General features: G+C 27.1%; 2 protein-coding genes across 2 annotated transcripts in view; one reads left to right on the top strand and one right to left on the bottom strand.

The window, feature by feature from the left end:
• LOC129971561 (lon protease homolog 2, peroxisomal-like) overlaps nucleotides 1–5,098 on the top strand; it is a 26,527-nt gene extending 21,429 nt beyond the window's left edge. The window contains exons 12-19 of the mRNA XM_056085442.1: nucleotides 212–291; nucleotides 894–990; nucleotides 1,094–1,229; nucleotides 1,806–2,059; nucleotides 3,034–3,246; nucleotides 3,820–4,023; nucleotides 4,355–4,465; nucleotides 4,822–5,098. Of these exons, the coding sequence (XP_055941417.1) occupies nucleotides 212–291; nucleotides 894–990; nucleotides 1,094–1,229; nucleotides 1,806–2,059; nucleotides 3,034–3,246; nucleotides 3,820–4,023; nucleotides 4,355–4,465; nucleotides 4,822–4,935 (1,209 nt within the window). The 3' untranslated portion in view covers nucleotides 4,936–5,098. The remainder of the gene's footprint in view (nucleotides 1–211; nucleotides 292–893; nucleotides 991–1,093; nucleotides 1,230–1,805; nucleotides 2,060–3,033; nucleotides 3,247–3,819; nucleotides 4,024–4,354; nucleotides 4,466–4,821) is intronic.
• LOC129971562 (UPF0711 protein C18orf21 homolog) lies at nucleotides 5,097–12,825 on the bottom strand. Its single transcript, XM_056085443.1, has 6 exons — nucleotides 12,356–12,825; nucleotides 12,125–12,263; nucleotides 9,184–9,218; nucleotides 8,590–8,798; nucleotides 6,694–6,872; nucleotides 5,097–5,452 (listed from the first exon to the last, which is right to left on the bottom strand). Exons 2-6 carry the CDS (start codon nucleotides 12,229–12,231, stop codon nucleotides 5,182–5,184), a joined length of 801 nt encoding a protein of 266 aa, XP_055941418.1. The 5' UTR covers nucleotides 12,232–12,263; nucleotides 12,356–12,825; the 3' UTR covers nucleotides 5,097–5,181.

The following is a 12,825-nucleotide window of genomic DNA, read 5'->3' as shown; positions in this document are numbered from 1 at the left end:
AAATATTTTCTTCAGAATATGCACATGCAAGTACATTTTTACCACTGATTTATAAATGCAGCAAAATATTTTATGTATATATAATGTGGGTTTATTAATGATAATTTATTATATAACTGTTATCTATGGTGTTCAATTTTTTTAATTAAAATGTGTAGTATGTGCATTAAGGTTTTTTATGTAGTTGGTTCTAATTATAGATTTATTTTAGAGTACTGGAATCCATGGTGATCCAGCTGCTGCGTTGTTGGAAGTTTTAGATCCAGAGCAAAACTGCAATTTTACTGATCAGTATCCTTTGGATTCATTGATTGCTTATTAGAAAACACAGAAGTTAGTGACTTTTGTATAACTATTGGTCATTTTAAGTGAATTATTTCTGTGGAATAAAATAATTAAAATGCTGGGCAGTTTTTAGATGCTTTTTCTAAAGAATTTTCTCGATTCTTTCATTTTCTAATGATTGAATCGAGCGATGTTTTTTATGGTTTGAATTAAGGAATTTTATTTATGGTTTGCTAACTGAATTGCAATCATTTTCTACCTTTAAAGTATAAAAGTAAAATATCAGGGAAATAGAGATAAAGAGTGATATGTAGACAGGATTGTAAACATGAACTGTTAGTGGAGTGAATGAATTTAAATTCTGTCTATACTCCCCCCCACACACATACCTGCATAAATGGTATTATACTATACATCAGTTAAAAGCTTTCTTTTTTGCAAGCCCTTTTAGTTATGATTACATTTTGAAGGTGATTAAAAACTGGTGTTTAAATGTTAAAGTAACCTGAATTTAGGCAACTTATATGACTATCTATCAACTTATATGATTATTCTATCCAAAAATAAATAACAAAAACATTCTTTGTTTTCTTTAATTTCCTTTTTAGCTATTTGAATGTACCTTTTGATCTTTCTCAAGTACTTTTTATTGCAACAGCTAATACTATTAACACAATTCCGCCAGCATTGTTGGACAGAATGGAGGTAAAATGATTTTTTTTTGAATTTTATTTTGTCAGTTATATTTAGAAATTTCTGTGAATTCAATGTGATGAATGTGTCATTTTTTTTCGCCCTCCTAATCCAGATTATAACTGTACCTGGTTATACTCATGATGAAAAAGAAAACATAGCTCGTGATCATTTAGTTCCTAAACAACTGAAGGAACATGGTCTTACTCCAGATGTACTACAGTTTACAGATGAAGCCATAAGAACTATCAGTATGAAAATTTTATTTGCTTTTTAAACTATCATATTCATAATTGTATCACACACTTTTGAAATTATTCAAATATTTAATATGTTCAAATTAATTTATATTTTTATAGTTATTTTAGTATTATAAATTGAAAACTGGGAAAACAAATGTAAATTTAAAAAAAAGAAAAGAAAATCTTTTATACCATTTTTTAGAACTATTGCATTCTTATTTTTATTTGTGTTTTTTGTCATTGTAAGTAGTTAAAATGATTTGTTAATAATTACTTTTTCACAGATAAATATGAATTTTTCTCATTGGTACTTTCATTTATATTAGTGCCACAAATTGAAGAGGGGTTTAAATTTTAGTTTTTAAAAGTATCCCTTTGCATTTTTGGATTCCTATATGTTAGGTATGTAAATATCATTATAATAATCTCTGAGATTTATTTAAAGTTATATTTATCTGTTATATTTAAAGGCAGACTATTTTTGTGTAGAAGTTGGACTATATTTGAAGTGTCATGCATTTTTAATAAAATAATTGAGGAGATTACAATTTTTATATTATGCATTATAAATGATTATTCTTGCAGTTTCTAAATACACAAGAGAGGCTGGTGTTCGAGGATTGGAAAGGAAGATAGGTGCTGTGTGTCGTGCAGTTGCTGTAAAGGTTGTTGAAAAGCAATCATCCATTCTTAAAGAAAGTTCTGTTGCGGATAATCAGAAGAGGTATTCAAGAGAAGAAGTTCCACAAGAGATTGGGAATTTAACCTTGAGTCCAATACCAACACCCCCAGAGCTTCCTTTTATTTTGGATGCAGAAGCTGTTATTGATATATTAGGAGTTAGTATATATATATATGTATATATTTTAGTTTCAATTATTAATTACTTACTTTAGTTATTAATTACTTTGGACCATATATTATGTTGAATGATCTGGTTTTCCTAAAATCTATTCTTTTGTAAAGGAATTTGCAAATTTTCTTATCTTTTTTAAAGTACTTAATATTTATTCCCCCCCCCCCTTCTCCTTTTAAGAAACACTCATTTTTAATTCATTTATACCTAAACAATGATATTGTTAGGTTTAATTGCTAATCAGAATAAGAAGCCGATTGCTATGAAAGTATGTTCAATCTATTTCAAATGAGACAAAAATACATTCTAAAAAAAGCAGGTGAAATTTTTTTCTGTTTTAGGGGGGGGGGGGTGTTTTTTTTTTTTTTTTTTTTTGTCTTTATTTTATTATACTGATGTTAAAAATCTGAATTTTTAATAATTCATTTTAAACCTTCTTAAATGTAAAAATTATAGTTTACAAGCATGGTTAATGCATTTTTTGTCAATAACTGTGAAATTATATCTGTTCCTTTCAATTTAATTCACTAACACATACATGATTCCACTTTATACTTTTGAGTTGCATTAGTGTAATATTTTTCATAATGGCTAGATAATTGAATATACCAGCATCTTGTAAAATTTCAAATCATTTGACAAGTTAAAATAGCTGAGTTTCAAGAAAAGCAGCAAGAAGGGTAAAAAATAACTCTAGAAATACTTTAAAATTTTCATAGTTTCTATAGAAGATAAAAGAAAGTTACATTTGTCTGTTCTGCTATAATTTAATTTTCGAATGTGAGAGTTTTGTATTTTTCCTTTATAATTTTGTAAAATAAATTATACACTTACCTCAAATAATTGATGTATTTATTTTCATTTACATATATTAAATATGAAATAATTAAAAATCTGCCTCTCTCTAATTATAAAAGATATTTGTTCTCTTATATAATATATATTTTACTTTTATAGACACCTATATTTGACAATGAGATTACAGGACGTCTAGGCCAGCCAGGTGTTGCAGTTGGATTAGCATGGACATCTGCTGGTGGCCAAATTATGTATGTTGAAGCTACAAAAATTGAAGGAGATGGACAGTTGATACTTACTGGTCAGCTTGGTAGTGTCATGAAAGAATCTGCTCAATTAGCTTTGAATTTAGTTCGTTCACATCTTTATGAGGTAAATTTGATACCTTGATTTTTTTTTTATATAATTTAATTCCTGAAGCACTTTATAAGCCATAGCGATATTTTTGATTAGTGTAAATAGGAATCTGCAAAAACTTCATTTATATACATAAGAAGAAGGGACATTTTGATTTAATTCAAAAATTGACCCATTTGCTTTGTTTGGTATTTCTTTGTTTCATCATTTGCATGAGTGTCATGAACATTCAATTTATTGTGGGCCTGGAAATTTGAGTAAGATTCGTAAACTAGAAATTATCAATCCAAAAATTTGAAATTCGTAAACTAGGGTGTAGTTTCCATCATCTGACTGCTTATACAATTAATTGTAACCTCTTGATATTACTTCAAAATGTGATCTCAATCTAATTTTAATGAAACTGAAAATGGCAGGTAAAGGAGTTTTTCAAATAGTTTTTACCATTTTCTAATATCAGAATGTTTCTTAATAATAATTTAACATTGAATCTGTCTATATTTTTGATTTGATTTTTAATTTTTTTAACAAGCTTTAAGTACACTTTTAAAATGTAGATAAGAACCATTTTATTTTTTTTCTGTATAGTATGGAATAAAAATTAGCAATGGTACAGATTTGATGGAAAACACTGACATTCATATTCATTTTCCTGCTGGTGCTGTTGGTAAAGATGGACCTTCAGCTGGTGTTACTATTTTTATTGTATTAGTTTCTTTGTTCACTGGACGTATAGTCAGGTCTGATGTAGCAATGACTGGTGAAATAACTCTCCGTGGCTTAATTTTACCTGTAAGTAATGAATAAATGTTTTTCTAATTTATGATATATTGTAAAGTGACTTATTTAAAGGATTAATTTCATGTTTTTTATCTCTTAATTGTAATATCAGAAATTTTGTCCATTTAAAAAAGCTCTCATTACTTGTTTTATCTTGCATGTTTGATAATTCTTCATTTCTAGTGGTGAATATTTTTAATAGTTTAGTAGACAAGGAAAATTGTTTACCTTGTCAATCACTTTTGTCTCAATGTAATGTTATGGTGAATAACTTATCACTTGCTGATTATTATTAACTAATCAGTCATGTTAGCTATAATATATATTCTTGATTGTTTATAAGGTTGGAGGAATAAAAGAAAAAGTACTTGCTGCCCATAGAGCAGGTATGAGAAGTGTAATCTTGCCTAGTCGGAATGAAAAGGATCTAGCTGAAGTTCCACAATCGGTTAAGGTGGAGTATAAAATTTATTAAAATCCTGTTATTTAAGGAAGAAAAGGAATTGTTATATATTTTGCTATATAAATTATTGTAACATTGTTATTGTATTTTCTGTAGTAATATGGTTAAAAAATTAACGATCATTTAACAGAAAAATAAAAACTTTTATTTCGTAGTGTATAATGGTCAATATTAATGAAATGTAGACTGTATTATAATTATATATTAGAAAATTAAATCAATTTACAGTATTCATATTTTATTTCACAGAAGTCTTCTTAGTAAAAAAAAAGTTTTTTAAGTATTGCAAAAACAATTTTCGAAATTTCCTTACAATACTTAATTTTAGAAACATTTCTTTTTTGCAGAATGACATGAATATTTATTTATGTTCACATGTGGATGAAGTATTGCAAGCAGCTTTTGATGGTGGCTTTGTTATATCTTCAAAACCATCTGAACACTTAAAAAGTAAACTGTGATAACACATTCATGACCTATTTCTGTTATATAGATTATTTGGCATGTGCTGTTGATTTTTTTTTAATCTAAGAGACAAATGTAAAGAATGTTTTATATTTAATATCTAATTTACAAATTTTATTGTATTGTCTTTTATGTTTAAATGACTAAATCTTTGATGTATATTCTGCTGTACATAGTAAAATTTATTTTAAATAAAATATATTGTATAAAATACAACAGTGTATATGAGTTTTCAATCTCTATCACAAAGAAGTAAGAAATGATGACAAGGTTTTCTTTTGTCGTCTTGCTTCTTGCTCTTGATTTAAAATCTGTACCAACAAGCCTTTCTTTTTCTTCTTTTTACTGGAAGACATTTGTGGTTTCACATTTTTCTTCATTATTTCTGATGTGAATTGAGTTTTTCTTGTAATTGATGATCCATTATTTGGATTGAAAGTATCCATTAATTCGGATGTTGATACTTCAGAAGGAACTTCATTTTGAGATTTTACATCTTGATTATTCACCACTCTAGAATTAAAAAAAAATAATAATAATAATTACCCCTTTCATAAGAAATAGATTGCATTAATTATCTTTGTACAGTATATAACAACTTCATGCTTATTGGAACACCACATTCAATAGCTCAGGCCGTAAGTGCTTACACAGACCATGTAAATGAAGTGGCTAATTTAATAATATCTCAGTATCGGAAATAAAATTTTAATTAGTGCTTTATATGAATAAGTATCAATTTGTACAATCATATACTTGTCAATAGATATTTTTGAAAAAAATTGTATATAAATTTTTCTAATTGATTGTATGTCTCCTGACACAAGTGTATGTGTGGGAGGGGGGAACACCTCAGACGTGGGTTTGTTCTTGCCATCCTGGAGGGTATACCAATGGTATGAGACAGGTAGATGATATGATAACAGGACATGCCACCTACAGGAGGCATTATAGAAAGGCCCATAGGATTTAACTATTCATTTTCTTCTGTGTGCTTTTGAGTTAAATCAGTTGTTTTATGATTACCCAACATTGTGTGTGTATTTGTATTTTATGTTTCAGTAATTTTTAAAATATTTAAAACTTCTTAAAGATTGAACTTTATAATATATTCAAATCAATACTGATTCCTTTTAATATAAAGCATTTCCAAATGAAATGAGTTGATTATAAATTTCTGTTGTTTGTTTGTTTGTTTCTTATGGCACTTGCCACTGACAAGCCCACTGTTACGAAGACAGCGATTTAAGCCTGAGGGGGACGTCTCTTATTTTTTATAGCAGCGCCAACTAGGGCCAAGAGTACGACTTTGCCACTCACGCATCACTCATTCGCTTGCACAACCCCTTTTTACAGGAGGGCACTTGAAATCGAAGCTGAAAAATTTTCCTTTTGAACTTCTCGCTACCAGATAGAAGATAATCAATTTAAATCTTAAAATTTTTTATTCATTATTCTTCCAATCTTAGTTTTTATTTTCATTTACCTATTTGAAAGGAATTTGACTTAAAATGCTAATCTAAGTTATCCATTATTATTTTAAGTGTTCCACCAGAAATATACCTCATTCAGAAAAATTATACTAGACAACATGAACTAAAAAATAACATAAAACTGCAATTATTGAATAATTTTTAAAATTTTACACACAGTTATAACAGATTCAACTACAGAAATTAAACTTAGTATGTCCACCAACACACATTTTAATGTATCTTCAAACCGCATTTATAATAATCTAGATAAATACTTACAGTTTATTTTGAATTTTTTCCTCTATTGGAGTTTTTATAAATAATCCAGCATTTAAATCTCCCTTCTTCAATTTAATTTTTGGTGTTGATGTGTTGATTGGCACGTCTTGTTCTTTTGCACTATATTTTTTCAAGCCAACAAATGGTGTTCTTTTTTTGCAGATATTGCAAGTATAAATCTAATGATGGAAAAATAATTTTATGCACAATACCTCAAATAAAATGAATAAAGTATTGACTTGTACTTAATAATTGGAGAAGTAGGAATATAAAAATTCTACAGAGATAAAAACTATAAGGAAGGTATTTAATTATCAAAGTTTATGATTTCTTTGGTATTACTACATACTTTACTAGACAGACTGAGGCATTTGCACAGAGGTTAATTGTACTCTTCAAACTTTTACATTTTATGTTGTTTGCATACATAAACAGCAGTAAGTATTGTCTGGTTAATAATAATAAACTTATACAACAGCTTTTATATGGAGTGCATAGTGGGAAATCGATGCAAATTTAAGCACAATCGTAGATGCACGAGTATATTAACCCACATATTTTCGAAATATAGAATTTTTTTCTGTTTTATAATAAATGGTAGTTTTTATAGAAAAATATGTTCTTTGACAAGAAACTTTTCATTTGTTAATCAAAATATTCTAATATGATATGACAATCACTTATTTAATTGGTAACATTATCCTTGTATTAATTATTACTTAAGATATTCTGAAAATTTGAATGTAGTCATGTAATCAGGAATAGTCAAGACAAAAGAAAATAATTCAGCCTTCTCTGAGTGCTTTATGCTATTATGGTAGTGTATTACCAATTTCTTATTTGTGTACTGTAATGTAGTGTGCTGAAAATACTGTTCTTGTGTACACTTTGTCTGTGTCTTTATGTTACTGTGTAGAATAAAGCATGGTTATTTGTTACTGAGCCTGTTGGACTTGCTGCACTGAACCATTAATTTTCACATTTTGGATTTTCCATAAGATTTGATACCAGAATTACGATAATGGTTTATCCATGCACAGTATTGACGATATCTCAAACAAAAATGGCAGAGAATGTTGAGTTGATTGCAAAAATCCAATGGAAACTGCGCAAGTGAAAATGCTTGAATATTTGCAATGAATGACAAGTGACTTTTCTTTGTCCTGTCACAGAAACTATAGAAGGCCGGCAGAGCTGAAATCACTCTATTTTGAGTTAGTTAACCAGTCTTGTAATTAAGAGTAGCCAAGATTGATGGAGTAATTGTCACTGAGTACAAAGAAATTAAAATTCCTTAAAATAAGAATTCTATATTTAATCTGTGTTTTAAAAAATGTGTAACATTTGCTTATGAAAACCTCTGTGTTTAATTTTAAAAAATATAATTAAGCTAAAAAATTTTCATAAGAAATATTTTTTAAGAGAAAAATTCTTTTTAAAAGAAAAATGCAAAATGTCTGTTAAAAAGTAAATAGGTCGGAAATTCAAAGTTATGCAAGATATGCAGGTAGGCAAATAGGAGAATTTTTAATAAATATTTACATCTAGAATTAAAATTTGGAGGATCATTAATCTGAGCTATTTATGCAACTTATCATACCAGCATGTTAAGGTTACATGCACATGACAATAAAATAACCTAAAGTTCTGAATTTTGTTTTACATTAACCCAGAAAATATTGTCAAACAGGAGATAAGTTCAACTAAACCAATTTATTTTATTATGATTCTACTCGTTGAAATTTGCCATTTACCTGAAAGATTTCACATTTACTTCAATTGATTTTCTATTAAATACAATAAGTCCTAAAATTTTTAAATATTAAAATAATAATTTTTTAAAAATTCTAAAAAACTGATTGAAAAATTTAAATGAATGAAAGATGCATTTCTTACAATTTTGTTTGTTGAATTTCTATATTTCTTCAACTTCTTTTTCTGTTGGTTATTTAGTTTCCATGGTTGCTCTTTTTCCCATTTAATAAGTTTCTTGATGTGACGATTTGGAGATGGGATTGGCTGGATTCGTACTTTGTGATTCAAATGCTTGAATAAACTGCCACAATATTTGCAATAACTATGAGGCTTTGCAAATGAGCGAGACACTGATAAAAAAATTATTTCTAGCTTTTATATAATTAAAGTAGCATGTCAAAATTATAATAATTAACCATGCAAAAGATTTATTATGATTATTTTTATAATAAAATCTTTTTTCCTTAAAGGAATTATAACTTCTTACAGAAAATCGTTTTTATTATATTTAATAGTAATGATATTAATATCTCCAAAGAGGGTTTCAAAATGTTTTGACACATTAGGAAAAGAAATATTTTAAACTCAAACCTGTTTTGTACCATTGAGAGAGTTATTAAAACTTTCAAAATATCTTTTTAGCCTCTATTAAATAATTATATAACACAGTTTAATAAAGCTATTAAATAAAATAAAATGCTGTTTGTAACAATTTTTTTAAAAAATTATACTTACACAATTGATTACCTATGTGCCTGTTTAGTGTTGACCTAAAAAAAAAAAAATGCTTAGCAAGTATATGTAAATGTTCAAAAATATTTGTATTATGAAATGATATGTTCTAAAAAGTATACATTTTAGAATATATTATTTATATCATATGTGAATAATTTTACAATATATGCAAATTATTTTACTTTTTGCAAGCTTCACTTGGTTATGATAATAAATCATACCATAGGAGTATCACATTCATTTTGAAGTATATAACTGTAATGATTTTTTAATTGTGACAGTGTATAGCAACATATAAAATTAAATACACCAATATTCTATAAAAAAATATATAATAAGTAAAAATTTCTCACTTTTTTTAAAAATAAAAGTTCCTAGTTTCCTAAACTCAATATTCAGGAAAAAATTTTATTCAATCCCACAATTATCCGCAATATAGGTTATATATTTATATATATATATAAAAAATAAAGATAGCATTGCATTTATTTGCTAAAAGAATAAAAATATTAAAGTTCGATAGCAACTTAAATTTTGCCAAATGTACATAATAGATGAAATCATAAGATTTGAATAAATTCTATTAAAAATCTTCAGAGAAACGACAAATATATGATTTATTATTGCAAAAGAATTCTGTAGCATCTCAATGGTAACTATAAAGGGAAAAGAATAAGTTCTTACTAGTTAAGAAAATTATATTTTAAAAAGAGATCCAAAAGGGAAATGAAAATAAAATTCATGACCCCACTCCTCCAAAAAAAATTCTACTCAGGGTTATAACTGCTACTTTGATTCAATATAAGTTGAATCAAGGTAGTGGATATATCAAACAAAAAGAAATGACTGGAATATTTTATTATGATTTGAAATAAAAGTACATATTACTAAAACAAGATCATATAGCAGTCATTATATAAATTTATCTTTTACAAAAAAGTTTTTTTTTTTTAATTGAAGAACATTAAATCAATATTCATCTACAAAAAAGAAGTTAAAAAAAAAACCCAACCTATTTAGCAAGATCACATGACCAGCTGTTAAATAGGTGGACTTAATTTGCTACAGTTCCTACAAGCAATTCTACATTTCTCCAAGAATCATATTCAGTACTCATGCTTATTTATTACTCTTTAGTGGTAAATTTAGGCATTTTACAGCCCCAAACAAAGCACATTAAGAGGCCTTTTTTTTTTTAAAAAAAAAATATCTTATGCCTTTTTAACTTTAACGACTTTAAATATATGTATATGTTTATATAAATATATATATGTTTCTATAAATTTGTTTTTCAGTTTAGTCAATGATTTCCTTACTTATATATAAAAATATTTAATTATTACGGTAGATTACAAGGAAATAATTTCAAATGAATATAACATTATTAAGTAACATATTATAACTTTGAAATTAATTACATCTTTATTTAATAATTCGATGAAAACACATTTTTTATAAATATATTTATTTGGCAATTAGATTAAAAACATTTTTTAATCAGTCAACATACAGCTCTTTCTAGCTTGGCAGCTTTTGTTGTCTGAAGATCTTTAACAAATACTTCCTTTCTCTTTTTAAAACTTTCCCCCACTTCTTTCTGAGATACTAACATGTTACTTATTGCTATGCAAAAGAAACATCTGACCAAATATCAAAAAGATATATAAAAAAAATATGTTCATTGCATATCTGAAGAACATTTCTCAGAGCAATTTAATTTTCAAGGTAAATTCTACAAATATAAGTAGTTTTAATAATTGTTTAAAAATTCATTCAAGAATTATAAATTACATAAGTTCTACCTTTGTCATATAAGTTATTTAAATTAATTACTGTACTTACACAAATGATATATACAAATTATAATTAAAATGTATCAAAAATAATCTTATCTACAAACGAGACTTTTTTCCCCCTTACTAAAGTAAACACTATAATGTAAAACTTCTTATAACAGATTTATATCAATGATAGAAATAATGATTTCATGCAATAGTTGGATTAAAGTGCTCTTGAAGACATAAAAATACTATATAAAATTGGAACTGACATAAAAGTTTAATTATTGTACTAAGCTTAAAAATAATTTTTTGCATACATATCAGATAACTGAATATAGATTAACAGAAGGTTTGAATTTTGAAGAAAATTTCAATTGAAATTTATTTAAAACTAATAGCAACAACAAAAATAAATAAATAGATTGCAGATAAAAAAAATGAAAGGAAATAAAATATAAAAACTAAATAAACCAACTACAGTTTATGAAATTTGAAAGATATTACTATAATTAAGTTTCACAAGTTACTGAAATTTATATTATTATTTTGTTTATTTGTAGCAAATATTTCGCATTAGCAAGATTTGTTGAGGTTGGCTTCTAGAAAATTTTTAAAAAGTATTCACTACATACATTTTCAAATATGAAGAATTTGTATTAAGTAAATATATATAGTTACTAACCTATCAATACAATATCAAGCTGTGAAGCAGAATCACTGCTTTATAAAAGACCAGACTCAAAAATTTAGCAAAAGTTAACATGATTTAAAAAAAAAAAAAAAAAGAATAATTTCACTTGTATGTATTTGCACATTCACAAATATCAAAAAAGTTACATAGTAGTATTTTATATAAAGAGATAATTAAATTAAAACATGTTGCTCCAATCAAAATGATTAAATGATATTCATTTTAGATAATTGAGAATTTTATATACATTTTAGACAAATTAAGAAAATTTGGTATGGACCTTAACTTACACTTGATTGTGGAGAAATAAAATAACAGGAGTTCAAGCAATAGCAGAAATGAAAAATTTAACACTTTTTTGTTGATAAATATCACGCCCAAAATCTTTTACTAAAAGACAGTATTAATATGAAGCACGATACACAATCGAGATTTCTTTATCGAAATCATTTAAATAATTTTTACTTACATGTAGTATCTAGATGCCGCTGGACAAGTTGTAGATAAAGCATTTGCTGCTGTATGTAAGAAAACGGCAGTTTCCACAATTTCGGGATCATTCACTTCATCCATCATTCCGAAAAATTATCCCAGTTTAAGATAATTTCCTTAAGTTAAACAATAAAAAAAGTGAATGATAGTAACTATTATTATACAGTTGAAACTGAATGATGATATATGTTACGAAACGAATATCTACCTGTAAAAGGAAGGCAGGAATGGAGGTTTGTTTTCGGAATTCTTAGCTTGTGCCGGGTTACAAAATCAAAACGCGAATACCACAAAAAGCACCATGTATTTTGTTTACACCACAACAGTCTGTTATAACATTTTGATTGGTTGATTGACGAGTGCTGCGGAATTTAGAGTGGGGGGGGGTTAAATCTAATTACTGCTAATCTCTGCACGGCTCTCTCTGGTAGACACTGCGTGAACCGGTATGTGCAGTAATGGATTTTTTTTGGGGGGGGGGAGGGCGTACTGATGCATGAGCGGCTACATGCAGAAGTGCATCTTACACGCCCAAAATGATATTAGCCAATCTGCATTCAGAGTGAAACTGCCATCTGTTGATTCATTCCAGTACTAGTTGATTGAAGAATATGTTGCGAGACATCTGTCTGAAACAAACGCTGATCACACTTACCACAAAATTGTATAGCTTGCATA

The sequence above is a fragment of the Argiope bruennichi genome, chromosome 6 (genome assembly GCF_947563725.1).
Source record: "Argiope bruennichi chromosome 6, qqArgBrue1.1, whole genome shotgun sequence".
Taxonomy (NCBI): domain Eukaryota; kingdom Metazoa; phylum Arthropoda; class Arachnida; order Araneae; family Araneidae; genus Argiope; species Argiope bruennichi.
This window is presented reverse-complemented; position numbering and strand designations above follow the sequence as displayed.